The 23,083-nt window shown below is 50.2% G+C and overlaps 1 protein-coding gene across 1 annotated transcript in view; it reads left to right on the top strand.

Moving 5' to 3' along the window:
* The window catches only part of GLT1D1 (glycosyltransferase 1 domain containing 1), a 142,050-nt gene that overhangs the window by 9,230 nt on the left and 109,737 nt on the right, over positions 1-23,083 (top strand). Inside the window, exon 2 of the mRNA XM_015426487.1 lies at positions 18,581-18,729. Within this exon, the coding sequence (XP_015281973.1) occupies positions 18,581-18,729 (149 nt within the window). The remainder of the gene's footprint in view (positions 1-18,580; positions 18,730-23,083) is intronic.

Genomic DNA, 23,083 nt, shown 5'->3' with positions numbered 1-23,083 from the left:
TTATGATGATGATGATAATAATAATATATAAAGCTTTTGAGTATATAAAGCTTTGTGTGCATAGAAAGGACCATCAGGTTGCAGCCGACTTACAGCCACCCTGTAGGGTTTTCAAGGCAAGAAGCATTCAGAAGTGGTTTGCCAGTGCCGTCCTCTGCATAGTGAGTGACCCTGCATAGCAACCCATGGTGGTTTCCAACCCAAATACTGACCAGGGCGGACCCTGCGTGGCTCCCAAGATCTGACGAGATCAAGGTAGCCTGGGCCATCCACAATGGATCACAACAACCTTATAAGGTAGGACTCTCACATGATCTCCCACTTGCAGATGCTGGACACAAACAGAGACCACAGCTTGCATGAGGATGCTAAGACGTTCCTGGGAGAGGTGAACAGGTAAACCCGATGCGTCCTGATTTGTCACATGCTCTTCATGGCTAAATATCTTTACAGCAGCAATCTTCCGTGCAACTAAGCCTCACTAAACAAGCCAGGGCTTATTTCAAGGTAAACAGGGATAGAAGTGGGCTAATATGCTTTCCTGGTCATTTGAGGTGTTGGCTTCTATTGATTCATTCATGCTATAGCTTTTCACTGCTGCCACAATCACCAGGGGGGAAATGGCATTCCCCTGAATCTCTAGAGAACGCAGACAAAACTGTCCCATAATGGTACAAAATTGCTTCTTGAAGCAGAGGAAACATGCCCTCCTCTGGCCACTTGATGTTGTGGCCCAGTTTGACTTCTGCGCCTTTGTTACTAGGGATGCCAACCTGCAGGTTGGACCTGGGGACCCCTCTGAATTACAGCTCCTCTCCGGACTAGAGAGATCCCTTCCCTTGGAGGAAATGGATGGTTTGGAGGGTGAACTCCATGGCACTGTACCCCACCGAGGTCCCTGTCTTCTCCAAGCTCCAATCCCAAATCTCCAGGAGTTCCCCAATCTCGATTGGGCAGCCCTATCCCCCATCCCACTCCCATGGCTGGGGGGGACCTGGCAACCCTTCTCTTTACCTAGTATCTATATATCTAATAGCCAAGTTGCCCCCTTGCATGCGGATACTTATTTCTGCACATCGGGGGCACCTGGGGGGAGGGAGATTTTCGTGCACACTTGGGGCAGTCCCCAGGTGTGCACAAAAATCTGAAAAGTTAGAAAAAATATTGGGGGGATACTTAAATCCCCTCAAAAGTAAAACAGCGTCCACTGTGCGTGTGCAGGGAACGCTCTTGGAATGGCTTTGGCAGCGGCAACAGGAGGGGAGGGGGTGGGGGGAAGGCTTGGTCAATTGGCGAGGCCTCGCTGCCGCGACCGCTGCTGGCTGGGGAGGAAAGTAAAAGTTGGCCGGGCCGACGAGGCCTCACGGGGGTGGGCTAGGGCTCCTATTGGTTACATTAGGATCCTAGCCCAGGGCGAAGCTTAACATGGCATCTCAATGGCACAGTTCACAAGGCAGTTATATACATCTCAATACATAACAAATCCCTCCCCCCTAAGCAAAAACACTATGTACAATCATAATCGCTTAGGTACATTGGCGCTCTGCGCGATCTCTGAGACCTGCGTAGCTGTACAGGTTCAGGGCACCTTTCATTCTGGGGAGTATTGCACGACTCTGGGACCTCAGAGTCAGGAGCACTTCCATCACTAGCAATGGGTCTTTGAGTAGGGGTCTGCCCTGGCTCGCGGACAGTACTTGGGCCCTCGGGCACATCAGAACTCACCTCCGGAAGAGGTTGTGGAAGGTCCTCGGAATCAGGTAGCTCGGCAGGTTGCGAGGTGGGGCGGCCAGTCGCCCACCGCTGCCTCAACTGGTCCACATGTCGCCTCCATTTGCGCCCGTCCGCAAGCTGGACTACATACATGCGGGAACCCACTACCTCAGTTACAGTGGCTGGAAGCCACGAATGTCCCCCAGCATAGTTCTTGGCGAACACAGTATCTCCGCACTCGTATGTGCGGACCTTATTGGGAACACTCTGCTGCTGGGGCCTCAAGTCGTTGAGGTCTGGATGCAGCCTATCCAGCAAAGACGCTAGGCGTCGCCCCATCAATAGTTCGGCCGGGCTGCGGCCTGTGGCAGAGCACGGCGTTACGTGTTGCCGTAGAAGGAATGACGCTAGTTTCACTCCCCAATCCCCGGATGTTAGCTTGGCAAGCGCATCCTTGGTCGTGCGGACCATTCGCTCTGCCTGCCCGTTCGATGCTGGGTGGAACGGGGCAGACGTAATTTGCCTGATGCCATTGTTAGCCAGGAATTGAGCAAACTCTTGCGACACGAACTGAGCGCCGTTATCGCTTACCAGGACATCAGGCAACCCATGCGTGGCAATTAAGCGGCGCAACACATTTATAACAGCAGTGGAAGTGGTGGTAGACATTGGCGCCACTTCCAACCATTTCGAAAAAGAGTCCACCACAATCAAAAACATTTGACCCTGTACTGGGCCCGCCAAATCTATGTGCAGCCTCGACCAAGGCTTTCCCGCCGATTCCCATTTCTGTGGGAAGGCGGTTGGCGGTTCGGGTCTCGCCTGCTGGCATGGCGTACACCCCCGTACCCACTCTTCAATGTCAGCATCCATCCCAGGCCACCATACATATCCCCGGGCCAGAGCCTTCATATGCACCATGCCGGGATGGCCCTCGTGTAGTGATTTCAGCACTTTTTCGCGCCAGCGTTGCGGTACAATCACTCTGTTCCCCCACAGCAAACAGCCCTTTGATACCGACATTTCGCTTTCCCGCGTTTTGTACGGTTTGAACTCCGGCTCCAACGTTCCTGCCGGCCACCCCCTCCACACCCAGTTAATAACACGACTGAGCACAGAGTCTTTTGCTGTCGCAGCAGCAATGTCCTTAGCAGACACAGGTGCCTCCGGCAGTTCCTCGATAGCTAGAATGGAGCAAGTAGGAGCAGGGTCCAAGTCCTGGCCGGGCAGAGGGCAGCGGCTGAGCGCATCAGCGTGTCCAATGGCCTTACCCGGCCTGTGCTCCAGGTCGAACTCGTAGGCTGAGAGGAACAAAGCCCACCGCAACATGCGTGCGGACATAACATCAGGGAGTTGCCGGTCCTGGGCAAAAATCCCTAGCAGGGGCTTGTGGTCTGTCACCAGTATGAATCTCCGTCCAAACAAAAAGTCATGAAACTTCTTAACAGCGGAAACTAGCGCCAAAGCCTCTTTGTCAATCTGCGCGTAGTTTCTTTCCGCTGCTGTTAGCGACTTGGAATAAAAGGCGATAGGGGCTTCCCGCCCGTCGGGCATTACGTGGCTCAGCACAGCTCCCACCCCAAATGGGGACGCATCAGCAGCTAACACAAGCAGTTTGTCCTCATCATAATGTGTTAACACTGCATCAGACGACAACAATTTTTTCACCCCATCGAATGCCCGCTCATGCTCTGGACCCCACCTCCATTTTGTGTCTTTATGCAGCAGGTTGTGCAATGGGGCCGCAATCGACGCCTTGTGGGGCAAGAAGGCGTGATAAAAATTAAGGAGTCCTAGGAAGGACTGTAACTCCTTCTTCCCTTGTGGCCGTGGGGCATTCTGGATTGCGGAGACCTTATCGTTAGTAGGATGGACCCCAAACTCATCCACCCGGAACCCCAAGAACTCCACACTCGGGACTCCCACCAGGCACTTCGACTTTTTTACCTTCAGGCCCGCATCAGAAAAACGTTTGAGCACCTCCCGCACTCGGCACAGCAGCTCGTCATCAGATTTGCCCGCTATTAAGACATCGTCAAAATAGGGCACCGTGCCCGGCACCCCCCTCAACAACCCCTCCATGAGGCTCTGAAAAATCCCCGGCGCAACATTCACTCCGAATTGGAGTCGATTTACTCTAAACGCCCCCCTATGCGTTACGATGGTCTGGGCGTCAGCCGCCTCTTTGGTCACGGGGAGTTGTTGGTACGCTTGGGCCAGGTCGAGTTTGGCGAATACCTTCCCTCCTCCCAGTGATGCCAGTACGTGGCTAATGACTGGTACAGGGTACGAATGCTGCTGCAAGGCTTTGTTAATCGTGCACTTGTAGTCAGCGCAAATTCGTATTGACCCATCGGGTTTAATTGGAGTAACAATGGGGGTTTCCCATTTACTACAAGGAACTGGTTCCAACACCCCTTGTTCAAGTAGCTTATCGAGTTCAGCCTCGATCTTTGCCTTGAACGGAATGGGCACTTTCCTGTATTTTAGGCGTATAGGGCGTATAGCAGGATCCAACTCAAAAGACACTGGGGGACCATTATACTTTCCCAATCCGCCCCCAAACACTTCAGGAAATTCAGCATATAATACAGCCCATTTATTTTCCACAACGTTATTAACTCCCACAACAGCAATACCCAGAGGCTCAAACCAGTCCAACCCGAGCAGGTTGGTACGGTTTCCCTCAGCGATCAAACATGAAAGCACAGCACCTTTCCCTTTGAAATTAACTGTGAACGTATCCCTCCCCGCCAGAGGGATTCGATTTCCCTGAAAATCGGACAATCGGATGTCCGCAGCTCGCAACCTCCGCCGACTTCGTGTTGGGAACAGCTTGTGCCACGTCTGCGTAGACAAAACGGTTACCGCCGACCCGGAATCCACTTCCATCTCACACGGTGCGCCGTCGAGATGGAGAATGACGTGGATCTTTTTTCGGCTCTCGGTGCTTAGGACGGTGGCTGTGGCTTCTGACGACAGGCTCCCTGTCATCTGGCGGGTGTCTTCTTTCGGTGCGGCTCGGGGACGTTGGTGCCGGCGGGGAGATGAAGCTGGTGAAGACTTGTTTGCGGCTCTGCATACCCGGGCAACATGCCCCCGCTTTCCGCACTTCCGGCAGTCGAGGTCTCTCGCCCAGCAACGCTCGCGCCGATGTTTCCCGCCGCAACCGTCGCATGCTGTACACTCGGCAGGTTTCCGTTGGGTCCGCTTGGACGTTCCCGCCTTCACTTTGCAGACGTCATCATCGGAGTCGCTGCTTGCGTCGTTAGCCCTCTGCTGGTGGACGCGTTGATCAGCTGTGGCGACCCGTTGTCTCACTTCCCTGGTTGACCTGTCAGCAGCTTCCGCGGCGACAGCCTCGGCATAGGCGATGGCCCACGTTAGTGTAGTTCTTGCGAACAAGCGTTGCTGCAGTCGCTCGTCTCTCAGACCACAAACGAGGCGATCTCGGAGGGCCTCCTCCACATTCGCGAAGTTGCAAGGCCGTGCTGCCTTGCGAAGAGCTGCAACGTACTCAGCTATGGACTCATTTGCGTTCTGGCCCCGCTTGTAAAAAGCGTGCCTGCAGGCGATTTCCGACGGCTGTGGAGAGAAATGTGATTTCAGCTTGTCTGTCAAGCTTTCAAAGGATACGGTTTTGAGGTCATCTGGTGCCACCAGTGACCGGGCGATGTCAAAAACGCTCTTTCCACACGAGCTGAGTAGAGTCGCCCTCTTCTTCTCCTCCGTCGTGATGTCATTCGCCTCCAGATGGAACTCAAACCTTGTGAGGTAAGAGTCCCAGTCCTCAGTAGTCGGGTCGAAGCATTCGAACTTCTGGCTGCTCGCGGCCATCGTTATGCGCACAGGCGGGGCCACCAAAGCGGGTGGAGCCTGTGGCTGGCCGGCCCCGGCGATTTCCTCGTTGTCCGACATGGGGTCTGCTCTAGCGGGGCTGCCTACCCGCACTAGAATCCCATCCTCGTCGCCAATTGTTAAGTCGTGCGCTTAACAAAGAAGTCGGAGAGTGATTCAGCAAGAATGCGGTTTATTCTTCAGCTCTGTTACTTCTCCGAACTCGGTACAACGATCGCCAGCCAGGACCATCATTCGAACCAAAGACATGCACTGGCTGCTCTATATTTAAACACTCCCGGCTAATGTAGCCACACCCACTGTACAATCAGGCAACCTATGAGGTTGAAGTAATAACGACCAATCACAAGCGATCCCGCTCTGCACGGTGATTGGCAGACACTTTCTGGGCTAGGGCTCCTATTGGTTACATTAGGATCCTAGCCCAGGATGAAGCTCAACATGGCATCTCAATCAGGCGATTCACACATCAGTATTTACATTCAAATCTCAATGTCACAGTTCACATAGCAGTTATATACAATGCAATACATAACAGGGGGAGAGGCGGGAGGGAGGGAAGGAGACATCCCGGTGGGCCGGGAAGGGGGAAACCTTGGGGGAGGAGAAAGTTTGTGGGCTACCAAGGCCTCGCTGCGCGGGGGGGAGACAAGGAGGGAGAGAGGGAGAAACGGAGAAATTTCAGCATCCTAGCAAGGCCTTGCCGCCAAGGGGGGAAGGGGGACAGCTTGGAGGGCCAGAGAAGCGCCGCTGCCGCCGGGGGAGGGAAGTTCGGCAGATCAGCGAGGCACCGCTGCCACTGCTGCTGGGGGAGGGGGAAGCTTGGCGGGCTGAGGTCAGGCCTCGCCATGGGTTCCAGGGATGGGGGGGAGACAGGGGTGAAGGCTCACCAGCGGGTGCTTCTCCTGTGGAGCGTCTCCCCCCCCCCGCGAGTATTGCGGGTCCCGCCTCTTGTGTTGTCTAAAATTGACTTCCGGCTTCATTAAGAGAACGGTTGTGTGCACATTTATTTATTTATTAGATTTCCCCTCCGGCCAAGGCCGGCTCAGGGCGGCTTACATAAAATCCCAACAGTGTAGTATAAAAGTATAACATCTGTTAATACAATGACAATCCATAAAAACCATAGATGTGGTAATATAGTAAAGTGCTAGTACTTAGTTTCCCCATCTTACAGTCAGCTTGTTGATCTTCTTCAGTCGTCCTGGGCAATTCGCTTGGGCAGTAATCGGAAGACCCAGGGGATCGGGGCTCTCCCATCATAGGCTGTCAGTTGTCAATAGTGATGGCGGCTCCAAAGGCCTGGCGGAAGAGCTCCGTCTTGCAGGCCCTGTGGAACTGCAAAAGGTCCCGCAGGACTTTGGCCTCCTCTGGGAGCTCATTCCACCAGAGTGGAGCCGCCACTGAGAAAGCCCTGGCCCTGGTTGTCACTAGCCTGGCCTCCTTGATACTCGGGGGTGGGGGGAGCTGATTCTGGGTCCCTGACCGCAGCGGTCTCTGGGGTATGTATGGAGAAAGGCAGTCCCTCAGGTATGTAGGTCCCTGGCCATAAGGGCTTTAAAGGTAAGAACCAGCGCTGTGAAACCAATCTGGTATGCTATAGGCAGCCAGTGCAGTGCCTTCAGTGCCATCGATAGCCTGGTTGCGGCATTTTGCAGCAGCTGTAGCTTCCGGATTTCAGACAAGGGCAGCCCCACGTAGAGGGCATTACAGTAGTCCAGTCTCAAGGTGACCATCGCATGGATCACTGTCGCCAAGTTGTTGCGTTCGAGGAAGGGAAACAACTGCCTGATCAGCCTGAGACGGTAAAAGGCCGCCGTGGCAGAGGCTGCTACCTGGGCCTCCATTGTTAAGGAGGCATCCAGGAGCACTCCCAAGTTGCTAACCTCCGGTGCTGGCACCAATGGCGCCCCATCGAAGGTCGGGCGCAGGATCCCTACCCCCGGTCCGCTGCGGCTCAGGCCCTCCGTCTTCGTCGGATTCAATTTCAGCTGGCTCAGCCTAAGCCAACCAGCCACAGCTTGTAATGCCCGGTCTAGGTCTTCCGGTTTGGAGTCAGACTGGCCGCCCAACAACACATGTTTTTTTTTCCTTCCAGTGTCTGATTCGTGAAGGACCCAAATTCCAGTGAGTGCTGGGGTGAGATCCAAATAACTGTTGGGTTTTATTTTCAAGAGCATCAGACAGGCCGATTTTTTGGTTCTCTCTCCCTCCTGCGCCACTTGAAATCTGTTAAGTCTGCATCAACCCTTGGATTCCATTTTAAGAACCTCAGAAACTCCAGGTGAGGGGCTTTGTCATCAGTGCCTAGAAACACCCCCCCCCCACTCACACATTTCGTTTTCTTTTTTCACACAACATGCAACTGGATGGCGAATTCTGGGAAACTCCAGAGCTCATTATTTTGTGATGTTTTGCTGCATCTGATTCTTTGCAAACAGAGGGCTGTCGCTTCCTTGACTGAGTCAATCCATCTCAGGTTGTGTCTTCCCCATGCCTCCACATGCGGCTGCTGGTATGACCTTGGGTCAGTCACAAGTTCTCTTAGAGCTTTTCTCTCAAGGGCAGTCCTCGAAAGAGCTCTCTCAGCCCCACCCATCTCACAGGGTATCTGTTGTGAGGATGGGAGTGGAAAAAAAGGGTCAGGAGAGTATAAGCAGCTCTGAGGTTCCAAGTGAAGGACAGGGTGTGAATCCAATCTCCTCTTCCTCCTCCTCCTCCTCATCTTCTTCTTGGGAGAGTTCAGGCCTGATTTGGTCTTGGTCACCAGCAACACATCCCTGCACTTTAATGCCTTACAATAAACAATCTCCCTGCCTCCTCTGTAGAATTTTTCCGGAGCTCATCTATTCTTGGTGGTTATGACCTACAAATGTTTACCTGAGGCCTTTTGACACATTGGCCCCTCTCTTATTTTTCCAGAAATCCTTGAAAACCATTTGGCAGGCAGACATTCATAGGAACTGCTCTGTGTAGCACAGAGTCATGAAATGGTTCTGCTATTGAATATCTATCCAGTTTATAAAAGAATCACAAACCTGTCTCTGCCCTCCCACGTCTGAGGGAATAAAAGCATTACTAAATGTAATGGTTGCCATGTTTGCTCTACTGTCCCTGTTCCTGTGTGTTTAACCAAGAGAGAAATTGTGCTTTAAAGAGACTCTCTCTGTGTGTGATGTGCCTTCAAGTTGCAGCCGATTTATGGTGCTCCCATAAGCAATGCTCCCTCTAAGCTGCGGAGTCTTGTGAGTATATATTCTGCTTTGTGAGCTACTGGCATTAAAGTTGTGAGCAAGCGATTTGGCTACTGCGGCCCTGTTCAAACAAGGGGTTTTGGGCCGGGAGCGGGACGGATTGGGGGCGGAGCAAACAGGCATGATCCCACGGCAACATCTGGGAATCGTTGCCTGCCCGTCCCCGATCCATCCCTCCCGCCCAAAAACCAGCACTAAAAAAGAACTACCTACCTAGGTGGTTCTTTGGAGAAGAGCGCCTCAAGCCGGCCGTGGGATCGCCGGCGCATCCTTGCGCCGGCGCATCCCCGCCCCCCGGCCGTACTGCGCATGCCTGAGCATGCACAGTTCGGCATCCTCCCCCTCCCATTCATCTCTTCCTCCCCGGCATCTGATTGTGCCAGGGAGCGACGCGCCGCAGCTCAGGGGATCCGTGGGATCCCGCCGCGGCGTCTCAACTTTGGTGCGGCTTTTAGAAGCCGCACTTTTCCCAGTGTTTCCCCTGCCGTGTGGCAGGGGCCTGCATAAATTAGTTTGCTCTGGAGCCCTCCTTCCTGAGCTAAGACAAAAATGTGTGAGCCAGAGGCTAAAAAACTGTGAGCTGGCTCACACTAACTCAGCTTAGAGGGAACACTGCCCATAAGGGGTTCAAGGCACAAGACTAACGGAGGTAGTTTTCCAATGCCTGCCTCTGTGTAGCAACCCTGGTCTTCCTTCATGATCTCCCATCCAAGTAATGACCAGGGCTAACCCTGCTTAGCTTCTGAGAGCCGACAAGATATATATAATTTATTTTGGCTTACATGACCAGAGGTCTCAAGCACATGCATCAAACACAATGTCTGTTTAAACATCAAAACAAAGTTAAACCAGTCAACTTTTCTGAATTGGTAAGATATAATCAATATAAAACATTCTGAACATATTTAAAATAGTTAAATAAATATAAGCTTTTCAGTGGTATCCACCATTTACGCTTCAATGCTATTATAGTTGCTAAATATCTTGCTACTGAGGCAGTAATTGCCGGGTTAATATCTGGCAGCAAATAAGAAACCACCCATAACTCAAATGGAAGATGGTATTTTGTTAAAATAGGTGTATCCAATAAGACCTAGGAGCTACCCAGCAGTAACAAAACAAAAGGGCCTGTGTCAACTTCTCAGTCTCACCAGATGTGCAGGTGCAAACTAATTGAATAGGGAACGTGTGCAAAACGACCCATTAACTCTGCAGATGGTACAACATTTAGCCTAGCAAGAGTAAAAGCAAATCTATGGGAAGAGGAGGTAAGATGTTGTTGTATGTATTACCCTACTATATAGTTTCTGCATCATTTAGTGTGTCATATTACTTACTTATTTAATCATGTTTTGTTCATATTCCACCTTTCTCCCTGATCGGGGACCCAAAGTGACCTTTGTCAACACCCCCCCCCTTTCACTTAATCCTTGCAACAACAACCTGTGAGGGAGGTAAGGCTGAGAGATTGTGACAGGCCCAAGGCCCCCCTTGCAGGCTTCCATGGTTGAGTGAGGGATTTGAGTAGTGGTTAAGAGCAGTGGACTCTAATCTGGAGAACTAGGCTTGATTCCCCACTCCTCCACACGAAGCCAGCTGGGTGACCTTGGGTCAGTCACAAGTTCTCTCAGAGCTCTCTCAGCCCCACCTACCTCACAAGGTGTCTGTTGTGGGGAGAGGAAGCCGCTCTGAGACTCCGAGTGAAGGGCAGGGTATAAATCCAGCTCTTCTTCTTGTTCGTCATCCCAGGTCCCAGTCCCATGTGCCGACTATGACACGACACCAGCCCTTACGGATTGTTCTACCTTTGTGGAACCCCTATATGGTCAGGGGCCTGCCTACCTGAGGGACCACCTCTCCCCATACGAGCCCCAGAGAGCACTGAAGTCAGGGTTGCAACATCGGTTGAACCTCCCTGGTCTGAAAGTAGTCAGGCTGAATACTACCAGAACCAGGGCTTTCTCGGTGGTGACCCCATACTGGTGGAATGAGCTCCCAGAGAACATCAGGGCCCTGTAAAACGGAGCTCTTCTGCCAGGCGTTCGATTAGGAGTAGCCACTGAGGGGCATGCCCTGGAACATCTTCTGGCCAAACTTAGACCATCTTCTGGCCAGAGTCTCCGCTGGTTACTACCCCAATCTCGGGATTCGATTGGATTGCCGCCATAGTTGGTTCTGTAATTGTTGTTGTTTACTTGTTTTAACTATGGTATTTATTAATTGTTTTAATCTTTTGTCATGCTATTTAATCCTGTTAGCTGCCTTGAGCCTGCTTGTCAGGCGAGGCGGGGTATAAATACAAATAATAAATAAATAAATTTGTCTTGGGTGCCTTCTTGGTTTCAGATTTCTGCAATCCTAATCCTGTTACATTGCTTATTGGATGTCCCAGCCTGTTGATTTCATTGACTTACACTGTGTAATCTGCCTTCAGTCTAATGGGAAAGAAGAAGTCAGTGCCATCAAGTTGCAATCAGCTCATGGCAAGACCCCATTTGCAAGCAGGGTCGCCGGCTCTGGGTTGGGTAATTCCTGGAGGTTTGGAGGAAGAGCCAAGGGACCACGGAGTTGGGGGGGGGGGGGGGGCCCGCGGGGGGGGGGGAGCTCAGCAGGGATGTGAGGCCATGGTGTCCAGTCCACCCTTCAAAGCTGCCCTGTCTTTCAGGGGAATTGGTCTCTGTAGTCTGGACATCAGTCGTAATTCTGGGAGAACTCCAGACCCACATCTGGAGGTTGGCAACCCTATCCACCGGCCTGTCAAGCAAGAGATGAGCAGAGGTGCTTTGCAATTGTCTTCCTGTGCATACGTGTTCCCTCTAAGCTGTGGAGTCTTGTGAGCAAAAAATTCTACTTTGTGAGCGACTGGCCTTAAAGTTGGGAGCGAGTGGTTTGGCTACTGCATCAATTAGTTGGCTCTGGAGCACTCCTTCCTGAGCTAAGACAAAAATGTGGGAGCATAAGTTCAGTGATCACTTATCAGAGTCCGCCGCCCCCCCCGCCCCCCCCCCCCCCCCCCGTCTTCTTTGGTTGTCTCCTGTCCAAGTACTTACCACGGCCAATTCTGCAAAGGCAGACTATAACTAATGTAAATAAAATAGTATTCATTTTCAGCTGGTTCTTGAAAAAAACGGAGTAGGTAAAGCTTTTCCTGGCGCTTTTTCAACGCTTAGATAAAAGCTTCATCTGCTCCCCACCCTCCCTTAATATTTATGTTAAACCTGCAAGAACACAGCATGCCCAGGTTATAAAGGTGGCAATGGGAGGAAGGACTTAAAGACTCCGCCCGTTGGTCGTATAAAACATCCAGCCACCCCCCCTAATATTGTAGACGCAGGGCACCATGACATACAGAAAACACACGTTATCAGTTAACCAATGGAAAATATTGTACAATAAAATAATATTAATAGTACTACTGCCAATAAGTCCCTTTTTCAATTTCCGGGAAGGATGTAGGAACGATGATTTTCAGGTGCTGTTTCCAAGGGAACCTTTTTGGATTGACGGCTATCATAGAGCTACAAGGGAGGGGTGTGTGACATAAGTCGGCCAGAGAGGCAACGATAGCTTCCGGTTTGGAAGCTGAGGGAATGAAGCTGAGAGGGACTCACCGGAAGTAGGGCAGGCACGGAGCCCGAGCGTGCCAGGGAGTATGCGGCTGCTGCTACTGGCGCCTCTGAGAGCCGGGACGGGGAACGTCACTACGGCGAAGAGGATCCAGTAAGTGTCTCCCGGGCCAGGGCGCCAAGAAAAGCACGTGGCAGGGTCTGGTCGAGTGGGGCTCTTTCCATCACTATTTCCATCTCCAGGCAAAAATTCGGTTTCAGGTTCTCTGCCCTCCTCTTGATTGATTTTCGTTATTTGATTTCTTGATTTACGTTATTTGTAGACCTAAGGCGGATTACACAGAGCGAGTCAGTACTATTGATGGATGGGACATTGAGTAGACAATGCAGTAGGATTAGGGTTGTAGAACCAGCCAGAACCATAAAAACCGAACTGAAGCTAAATAAATAAATAAATATTAACCTGGTACATTAAAAAACTGCACAATAGGATCCACCTCACAGCAAAAGACACACAGGCCACAGCCCTCAATATTTGATCCAAGTAACTTTGCGAATCATTTAGTATAGTGCAGCTCTATTAAAGTAAAGGTAAAGGTTCCCTTGCTCGAAAGCCGGTCGAGTCCGACTCTAGGGTTGCGGTGCTCATCTCCGTTTCAAAGCTGAAGAGCCAGCGCTGTCCGAAGACGTTTCCGTGGTCATGTGGCCGGCATGACTAAACACCAAGGCGCACGGAACGGAACTGCCAACCTGGCAGTTCGAAAGCAAGAAATTGCAAGTAGGTAAATAGGTACCACTTCGGTGGGATGGTAACAGCAGCTCTATTGCCCGCATAGAAAAGCCCTCTTGAATAATTCAGTTTTCTGTAGCTTGCAGAAATCCAGGAGAGTGGGACAATGAGACTACGAACAATACAACACCTGTGTATGAACAGTGGCCCCACTGCTGGACCTCCTGATGGCACCTGGTATTTCTGGCCACTGTGTGACACAAAGTGTTGGACTGGATGGGCCATTGGCCTGATCCAACATTGGCTTCTCTTATGTTCTTAGAAACATTGAACGTCTGAGATACCTTTGGGCTTCTGTCTGGCACCCATTAACGTTGTCAGAAGAGTTTTGTGGTATAGCCCCCTCCCCATGATTGAAGACGCGTGGCTTAGCCTTGCTAGGATGAAAACGCTGCAGAGGCCAGGAAGGGATCTTCTTTTCCTTCGGCCTCATTAGTGATTGACAGCAGCAGCCCTCACCCTTCTCTGATCACTTTTCATCCCAACCTTGCAACGTGGGGCAAAAATCGGTGTTGGGAAAACGCGCTCATGCATTTGTTAATCCCCCCCCCCCCGGGAGGTTTTGAAACCCAAGGCGTAACAGAGCATATCCAGGTCTTGTCTCAGAATAAAGCCACAAATGGATTCGGACATCCACCCCCACCATGTGGTTGTTAGCATGCTGGATTAAAATGAATTCTAACATGCAAACTTAGCGCTTCAACAAAAGAGTGATTTGTGGTAATTGGCCACATTTCTGTCGTTGCCCAGAGGAAGGAAAAATACATAAAAAAATTTTTTTTTAGGTACAAATCACTGTTCTTGAATTCAGAATGTGAAAAGAATCCTGCTGTTATGTTAGCAGGTGCTAACATTCGCTGTTGCATTTAGTGCAAAATATCCATAATGAGGCCTTTAGAATCCAAGGCGGATGATATGAGCTGTTCAGTGTAGATCAGGGGTGTCAAACATGCAGCCCAGGGGCCAGATCAGCCCTCCGGAGGGCTTCCATCAGGCCCGCAGTGGAACTGGCCATCTCCTGCTTCCAGTTCTGCTGCTGCTGCATCATAGCTTGCTTCGCCAAACTCTCTTAATCACTCAGCAATTTCATGTTTTAACCTGGGTCCAAGACTCAGAGCTCTGAGCATGAGATTTCTGTGGAGAATGTCAATAAATCAAAAGTAGGTTTGCAGCTTACAGAGCTAATGTTGTAAGCATGCTTTTATTTTAAGTAAAAAAAATCTTTGTGTTTGTGTCCTTTATAAAGTTTATATCTCCGCTACCTGGCATTACCCTTTATGACACACATGGCTTGGCCCAACAAGGTCTCATTTATGTCAGATCCGGCCCTCATAACAAATGAGTTCGACACCCCTGTTGTAGATCTTCTCCCAGCTGAAAACGAATACAAGAGTCAAAGGGAAAAGCTTTAAGGACTTGGGAAGCCTTTGGGCACCTTCGGAATTCCGACACAGTGTGGTGAGCGCAGCCACAAGATGGTGGACGGAAAATGGCTGCTGCAGGAGGCATAGCCAACCGCAGAGTGGTTGCTATGGCTTACCTTGAGTCACACAGTGGAGATCCTTGTTGCTTTGACAGCAGCTGCCAGCATAGCACGTTTTTAAAAATCTGCACAGCCAATCAAATCTCCAGTGGCCAATCAGGAGTCTTGCTGGGCAGAAGCCCCTGCCCTGGCTCTGCCCACTTTGTAAAATCACTTGGTAGGGGGGCCAGGAAAGAAGTCGGCAGGCGCTGTGGGGACCTTTCATGTAGATCAGGGGTGTCGAACTCATTTGTTATGAGGGCTGGATCTGACATAAATGAGACCTTGTTGGGCCGGGCCACGTGTGTCATAAATGTAATGCCAGGTAGCGGAGATATAAACTTTATAAAGGACACAAACACAGAGATTTTTTTTTTAACTTAAAATAAAAACATGCTGAAAACATTAGCTCTGTAAGCTGCAAACCTCCTTTTGGTTTACTGACATTCCCCACAGAAATCTCACGCTCAGAGTTCTGAGTGGAGGACCCAGGTTAAAACATGAAATGGCTGAGTGATTAAGAGAGTCTGGCGAAGCAAGCTGTGATGCAGCAGCAGCAGAACTGGAAGCAGGAGATGGCCAGTTCCACTGCGGGCCTGATGGAAGCCCTCCGGGGGCCTGATCCAGCCCCTGGGCTGCATGTTTGACACCCCTGATGTAGATGTTTGATTTGAGACTTGATATACCAGTAAACAAAGCTGGTGGCCACTAGGAAACACAGTATTTGAGGCAGGTTAGAGAGCTGAGGCGTTCAAGTTATGCCATTAGCCTGTATAGGGATGGCGAAATCGATGACAGCAGCTCACCTGGACATCTGGAAAAGGTGATGGTGGAAGATCTGGCGGGAAGACACGGGAGAAATGACCCTTCAGCTATACCCCTTTGGCCTGCCCCGGTTTGTCTGTGTAATGGAAAAGTACTCTGGGATAGGGTACATGTCTTGCACGCAGTGTTCCCTCTAAGCTGAGTTAGTGTGAGCTGGCTCACGTTTTTTAGCCCCCGGCTCACACGTTTTTGCCTCAGCTCAGGAAGGAGGGCTCCGGAGCAAACTAATTGATGCAGTGGCCCAATCGCTCGCTCACCACTTCAATGCCAGGAGCTCACAAATTGGAATTTTTGCTTATGAGACTCCACGGCTTAGAGGGAGCATTGCTTGCATGCAGAAGATCTCGGGCTTCATCTCTGGCACCTCCGTTTTAAAAGGCCTCATGAATACGGTTGCTAATTCTGGGTTGGGAAATATCTGGAGATTTGGGGAGAGGGGTTTGGGGAGGAGAAGGGACTTCCAGCAGGGCACAGTGCCATAGGGGCCACTCTCCAAAGCAGTGAACCGGGCTGTTGCGTTGATTGCATGTAGGAGAATTGGGTGTTGCAGGGAAGGACCCAGACCAGTTGTCTGCGTTCCCTTCTTTTGTTGGGGAGTGTTCCAAGTATGCAGCCTCAGCACCCATAGTGGTCCAGTCCAGATGAAGTCTCACCCGGGTGCCTCCAACCTTTTTGAGCCTGCAGGTACCTTTGGAGTTCTGTCACAGGGCTGTGGGCACATTCACAAAATGGCTGCCACAGGAGCTGGTGCAAATCACAAAATGGCTGCCAGAAGAGGCGGAGGCAACCACAACATGTCATGGAGTGGGGTTATATATAACTCTAGCACCTCTTCAGCATTTCAGGCAATGTTCTGTTTAAAAGGATGCCTTTTAATCTGTGCAACCAGTCAGAAGCCCCGCTGGACATAAAGCCCACCTACGTTAGCCAAACTGCTTTATCTACAGCAATTGGCAAATTTTAAACTGGGTGCTTGCCAACTATACCAAGGTCCTGTTCCCACCAAGGGTTACCAGAGAAGGAGTCGAGGCTGGTGTTGTTAAAATAAATGTCTTTTACTTGAAGAATATAAATCTCATACAAACAATACTGATGCGCTCACACATTCAATCAAGTTCCTTAGAAATGCAGTATGAAAAATAAGCACTGTTGCATTAATGATGGGCAATACTTATCTGTCTTCGCAGCTTGGTTGTTCCAATGAAGAATGGATGGGAAGAAATAGAAATCTAAAGGAGTTCACACATGACTAGAACCAGCCAGAACGTGTGGGTCTCTTGACTGCAGATCAAGAGATCAAAGTAGAGGCAAGGGTTTGGGGATAGCAAGCTGGACAAAAGGGAAGTATAAAACAGACAGGGGTTGTTGCAGGGGATGCTAACTAGTTGATCAAGTAGGAGAGAGAGAGAGAGAGACCATGTGACTGGTTCTCTTCTTTTATCGGAGATCCAGGAGATGGGTGTGCCAACCTCCTGGCCCACCTTCCTGTTTTTGTTGTTCAGTCGCACAGTCGAGTCCAACTCTTCGCGAGCCCATGGACCAGATCACGCCAGGCCCTCCTGTCTTCCACTGTCCTCTGAAGTTTGCTCAATTTCATGCTCGTTGCATCGATGACACTGTCTAACAATCTCATCCTTTGCCATCCCCGTCTTCTTTGACCTTCAGTCTTTCCCAGCATCAGGCCCTTCTCATTTGCTGGCCAAAGTATTTGAGCTTCAGTTTCATTATCTGGCCTTCCAGGGAACAGTCAGGGTTGATTTCTTCTAGGATTGATTGATTTGATCTTCTTGCAGTCCAAGGGACCTTCCTGTTAGTCCGTCCCAAAAACAATCCTATTGGTTGCCTATAGGAGTGGGAGGTTGCCTAAAGGAGTGGTCAATATTGAAATCTAATACCTTACTCAAAGAGGGCCATCTGGTCAGGTGTGAAAACCTTGAGGTCAGGATGCTTCACTGAAGTGCAGATGATGCTGGCCATTCTCTTTGTGAAACAAATGTCCATTTGGCAGGAAATACCAATGTAGAACAAAGCATGGATGTGTCGTAAGTGATCACAACTGATTCAGCAATGGAGGTTGTCTCTGCTCAAGTTGTTGTTTCTTACTGCTCACAACAATGGAGGTGTGTGCTCCTTCATTAGGCTGTGTAACTGAAACCTCATTCACGTGTAAGGCTTGTGCAGGCACCTTCTATGTGTTGCATCACAACAGGTGACTTGGGATGTACAGTTCTCTGAGCCTATGTGTGAGTGTGTGCACAGTCCATTGTGTGTCTTCTTGCAGTCCAAGGGACCTTCCTGTTAGTCCGTCCCAAAAACAATCCTATTGGTTGCCTATAGGAGTGGGAGGTTGCCTAAAGGAGTGGTCAATATTGAAATCTAATACCTTACTCAAAGAGGGCCATCTGGTCAGGTGTGAAAACCTTGAGGTCAGGATGCTTCACTGAAGTGCAGATGATGCTGGCCATTCTCTTTGTGAAACAAATGTCCATTTGGCAGGAAATACCAATGTAGAACAAAGCATGGATGTGTCGTAAGTGATCACAACTGATTCAGCAATGGAGGTTGTCTCTGCTCAAGTTGTTGTTTCTTACTGCTCACAACAATGGAGGTGTGTGCTCCTTCATTAGGCTGTGTAACTGAAACCTCATTCACGTGTAAGGCTTGTGCAGGCACCTTCTATGTGTTGCATCACAACAGGTGACTTGGGATGTACAGTTCTCTGAGCCTATGTGTGAGTGTGTGCACAGTCCATTGTGTGTGTAGCAATAAATATAAGTCCATGAAGCAAGCATCAAGTTCATTCTCTAACACCTAGCCCCACTGATTTTCTAGAAGCACTTTGCAGGGGCCGGGAAAGGTGTTGGTAGGTGCCATGGTGCCCACGGGCACCAGGTTGGTGACTCTTGGTCTAACCACCTGTTTTTATCTCAGGTGCCTTTTTTAAGCCGGAAAGAAGGGTTCAGGGCAAGCTCTGTGAAACAGTGAATTGTTTTAAGCAGGCTCAAATATTCTCTCTCTGTCTCCCTCGTTCCATTTGCTCTGGTGACAAAAGGGATCATCTAGAAGCAGCTGGTCACGAGTGTATCATCCGGGATACTTCAGACTACGAGTCCCCACTAGCGATTGCGGATCTCGTCTCTTCTGAGAACTTCGAGGCTGCTTTTGGTATCCATGTTTGTAAAGCTGGCAGACTTCTGCAAGGTATGGCCGTTGGATTTTAACAGAATTTGGGGGAAGGGTTTCCTTAGGGTTTTTTGTTTGTTTGTTTAAAGAAAACACACAGTTTTGGATTGTGATCTTTGCAAGGGCCCATTCCCACCATTCTAGGTGTTCTTCAAGAGGGGATTATGGAGCAGAGGCCCATCAGTGGCTATTAGTCACAACGTATAGATGGAACACTGTGTCTGAAGCAGTGATGCTCTGTATTCTTGGTACTTGGGAGGCCACAGTGGGAGGGCATATGGAGTTCTGGCCCCGCTGGTCAACCTCCTGATGGCACCTGGGTTTCTGGCCACTGTGTGACACAGAGTGTTGGACTGGATGGGCCACTGGCCTGATCCAACACAGCTTCTCTTATGTTCTTATGTCTGAGGCGGTGATGCTCTGTATTCTTGGTGCTGCAGAGGGGCCACAGTGGGAGGGCTTCTGGAGTTCTGGCCCCACTGTTGGACCTTTTGATGGGACCTGGGGTTTGGCCTCTGGGTGACACAGAATGTTGGACTGGGTGGCTTCTCTTATGTCCTCTTATGCTCTTTTTTTATTATTTTCTTTGTTTCCTTGCTTATATGCCGAATTACTTTACACCACCCTGTCTTCCTCATGGAACTCGGGATGGTAGAGAGTTGGCATGCTGGTCAGTTGACCCGTTAAATATTGGCCGTCTGTTAGTTGGCCACAGACGAAACATTCCATGCAGCTGAGAAGGCCCCAGGGCAGATGTGTTCCTTGTCTCCCATTAACAGCTGGCTATCATTCTTCCGTTATCAGTGGGCCAGGGAATCTCTCACAACCAGCCAATTCTATCCTTGGGCTGTGACCGCCGTTTTAATGTGTATCACTGTGTTTGAAATCTTTCATTATATTTATTGTATTGTTGAAATGCTGTTAACCACCCTGAACCTGCTCGCAGGAAGGGCGGGCTATAAATACAGGAAGGAGGGGGAGGAGCTTGGATTTATACCCCGTCCTTCACTCGGAATCTCAGAGCGGCTTACAATCTCCTTTCCCTCCCCCTCCCCACAACAGACACCCTGTGAGGTAGGTGGGGCTGAGAGAGCTCTTTCTGAGAGAACTGCTCGTGAGAGAACAGCTCTGACAGAACTACGGCTTGCTTGAGGTCATCCAGCAGGTGCAAGTGGAGGAGTGGGGAATCAAACCCGGTTCTCCCAGATTAGAGTCCGCGCACTTAACCACTACACCAAACTGGCTCTACACCAAATAAATGCCTGCTTCCCTTTCTAACTTGGTCGTGATGCCATTTGGTAGCTAGGCCAAGAACTAGGATCACCATCCCTCTGGACTTTCAGCAGTTGGATCTAGACAAAACAGTACAGCGAAATTTTTCTTACTGCCCGCCTGCAACAAACTGTGCAGACCTTTCCACATTGGAACGGGAAGTCGTCATCCACAGCAGTCTCAGAGGCTGCCCACACCTCAGTCTTGCTTGCTGGGGAGCCGGAAGCACTCCTCCCCCCCATAGATCTGACACATTGGTTACGGTGTTTTTTTAGAATTAATTTCATTATTTCACAATGACTATTTTTTAAAATAATCAACAGAAGTATTGAGCCTGGTGATGATTACATATTTATCATATCTACGTTGGGGTTCTAATTAAGGTAATGGTTTTCAAATGCTTGGCCCTCCTTCGCCCAGGCCATTGACTCAGTCCTTTTTGGCTAGCGAAAGAGTCAACTGTAGAGGACCTGCTCATGGGAATCATCTCGTGCCCTTCCCCGTGAGAGCCCAGGTTTCACAGTCAAGGTAGAGGCGGTGAGAACTGCAGATACCACCTTGAGATCATAGAATCATAGAGTTGGAAGGGACCTTCCGGGTCATCTAGTGCAACCCCCTGCAAAATGCAGGAGATTCATAAATACCTCCCCCCATTTACAGGAAGGTCTGGAGGCAAATATCGTAGATATCATGGATCAGAGGTCCCCAACATGCCTGTGGGCGCAGTGGTGCCCACCAGCGCCTTTTCTGGTGCCCACCAAATGCTTTTAGGAAGTACATGGAGCCAGGTCGGGCTTCCGTCCAGCAAGACTTCTGCTTGACCCATAGAGAATTGACTAGATGTGTAGATTTTTAGAAACATGGCTTTGGCAGTCGCTGCCGCCTCAACACAAGGATCGTCACTGTGTGACTGAAGATAAGCTGCTGCGGTTGTTTTTTGGCCCGCTCCACCTCTTTCAGTAGCCATTTTTGGCAGCCATTTTGGGGCTGCACCCGTCACACTATGTCGAACTCCTGAGTTGCCCATAGGCGAAAAGGTTGGGGACCCCCGCCGTAGATGGATGGCTAGATAGTTTCTAGCCGTGTTAAGCTTATTGCTCGTTCGAGAAGAGAAGATCCGTGCCCTCAACCCCACTTTTGTGGTGAGGGTTCCCTGCAGAGATGCTCATGTCCAGTAGCTGTGTAGACGCAGCACCTAAGGAAGGATTGCCTGTCTCTTGTTTTATTGGCCTGGGGAGGTCCCCTTCAGCCACTACTGGTCCTTCCCTTCTTTTGTTCCTAGTTTTGGTCTCCAGCTTCAGAGAGACAGACAAGTACTGTCACCCCTGGACTGCGGATGCAGAGGGTCAACTGCTCTTCTTGTCTCTTCTCCTGTCGAGTCCTAATTTAACCCCACTTTCTTGCTGGCCTTAATTATAACCAGTGTTCCCTCTAAGCTGAGTTAGTGTGAGCTAGCTCACAGTTTTTTAGCCTCCGGCTCACACATTTTTGTCTTAGCTCAGGAAGGATGGCGCCAGAGCAAACTGATTTATACAGCAGCCAAATCACGTGCTCACAACTCTGATGCCGGTAGCTCACAAAATAGAATTTTTGCTCACAAGACTCCACAGCTTAGAGGGAACATTGATTATAACGTCCCTTAACCCCGCTCTATCTACTCCTTTATATTTCTTTCACAGTTAAACTACTTTGCTGATCTTCCCTTTAATGATAAGAGACCCCCACGGGGGTTAGGGCGGTATAATAAATCGAAACTATAAATAAATAAATAAATAAATAAGGTTTTACTTAGCTTCGGTTTGTAGCTTTCTTTGTTCTGAGACCGCTTGTTTGACCCTGTCGATCCTTAAAGGCTTGTCTGTTGCTCGACGGGTCTTCAGCTTCAGAGAGACACGCAAGTACTGTCACCCCTGGACTGCGGATGCAGAGGGTCAACTGCTCTTCTTGTCTCTCCTCCTGTCGAGTCCTAATTTAAGCATGATGCTGGTGAGGCAGAAGAATTTCCCCCTGTGATTCGACACAGGTTCGGGGGGCACTCCTTTAAGCCGCCTTGCGGCCCAGGCAAAGCAGCAATGCAGGCATTGCCCACATGCTGGATCTTGCGCCATGTCCACAGAGCTCCTTTGCCCACGTTACAGCATGGCCTGAACGAGACCCCGAACCCTCCTGCAGCCACACAGGGAAGTTCCCTTGGCTCGCAACGTACACCTGCCAAGGACGCTATGGGGGCAGACGCGGCGACAGACTGTTTCACGCCGCTGTGATTTAACGTGTTGTTCAGCCCACGCGAGAGGCTTCTGCCCGCTCTAGCGCTCTTCATTGTTCTGACACTTACCTGATTCGTTTTAACAAGCGCCCTAATGTATTCAGGATTTTAAAAGCAGCTATGTTGCCAATTAGCGGCCATCGCGTTGCTATTTGTTAGCTTAATGAGGTGTAAAACTGTCCACTTAATTGGTTCTGTCCCCCCTCCCTGCCTGCTCCTCCAAAAAGAATCGAGAGTAATGCTCGTCAAGAATCGAGAGCAATGCTTCGTCGTCTTGCTAGCTTGATAGGTTTTGAGAGGCAGCTGCCGCTTGCGGCCTGCCATTTGTTTAAGGGGCAGTGGCACGGCAAAGCAAACTGCCCTTCTCTCTGTAAACAGGCCAGCCCAACACTGCAGAACAGGTTTGGCAAGATACCGAGGCCCTGAATCTTGAGAATTGAGTTCTTGACAGCTGGCACAGTGGCAAAGAGAGAGAGAGCTGCAAACCTGGCGGCCTTGGATTCCTGTCTTGACCTTGCCATAAAGCTTGCTAGGTGGCCTTGGTGGTGGAACGTGCCATCAAGTTGCAGGGGACTTATGGTGACCCCACAGGCTTTTCAAGGCAAGAGACATTCAGGGGTGAACATCTCTCCCTTATTATAATTGAATAGCAACGTTGTATATTGAACGTTCTAAATTTGGCCCCTTTAGTGTTTGGCCGGAAGAACTGTCAGTCAGAAGACGCTGGCTGGGTTGACTGGCTGCTTTGTGCAGTCCCGCCCAGCATTTCAAGGTCTTTTGCATATGGAAGCTGATTGGACTTCACTCCATTCCACACCTCAAACTCCCCCCCCC

Source organism: Gekko japonicus, unplaced genomic scaffold (genome assembly GCF_001447785.1).
Source record: "Gekko japonicus isolate JY-2015 unplaced genomic scaffold, Gekko_japonicus_V1.1 scaffold1118, whole genome shotgun sequence".
In the NCBI taxonomy this organism is placed as follows: Eukaryota; Metazoa; Chordata; class Lepidosauria; order Squamata; family Gekkonidae; genus Gekko; species Gekko japonicus.
Note: the sequence above shows the minus strand (reverse complement) of the source record. Positions and strands in the feature narration are given on the sequence as shown.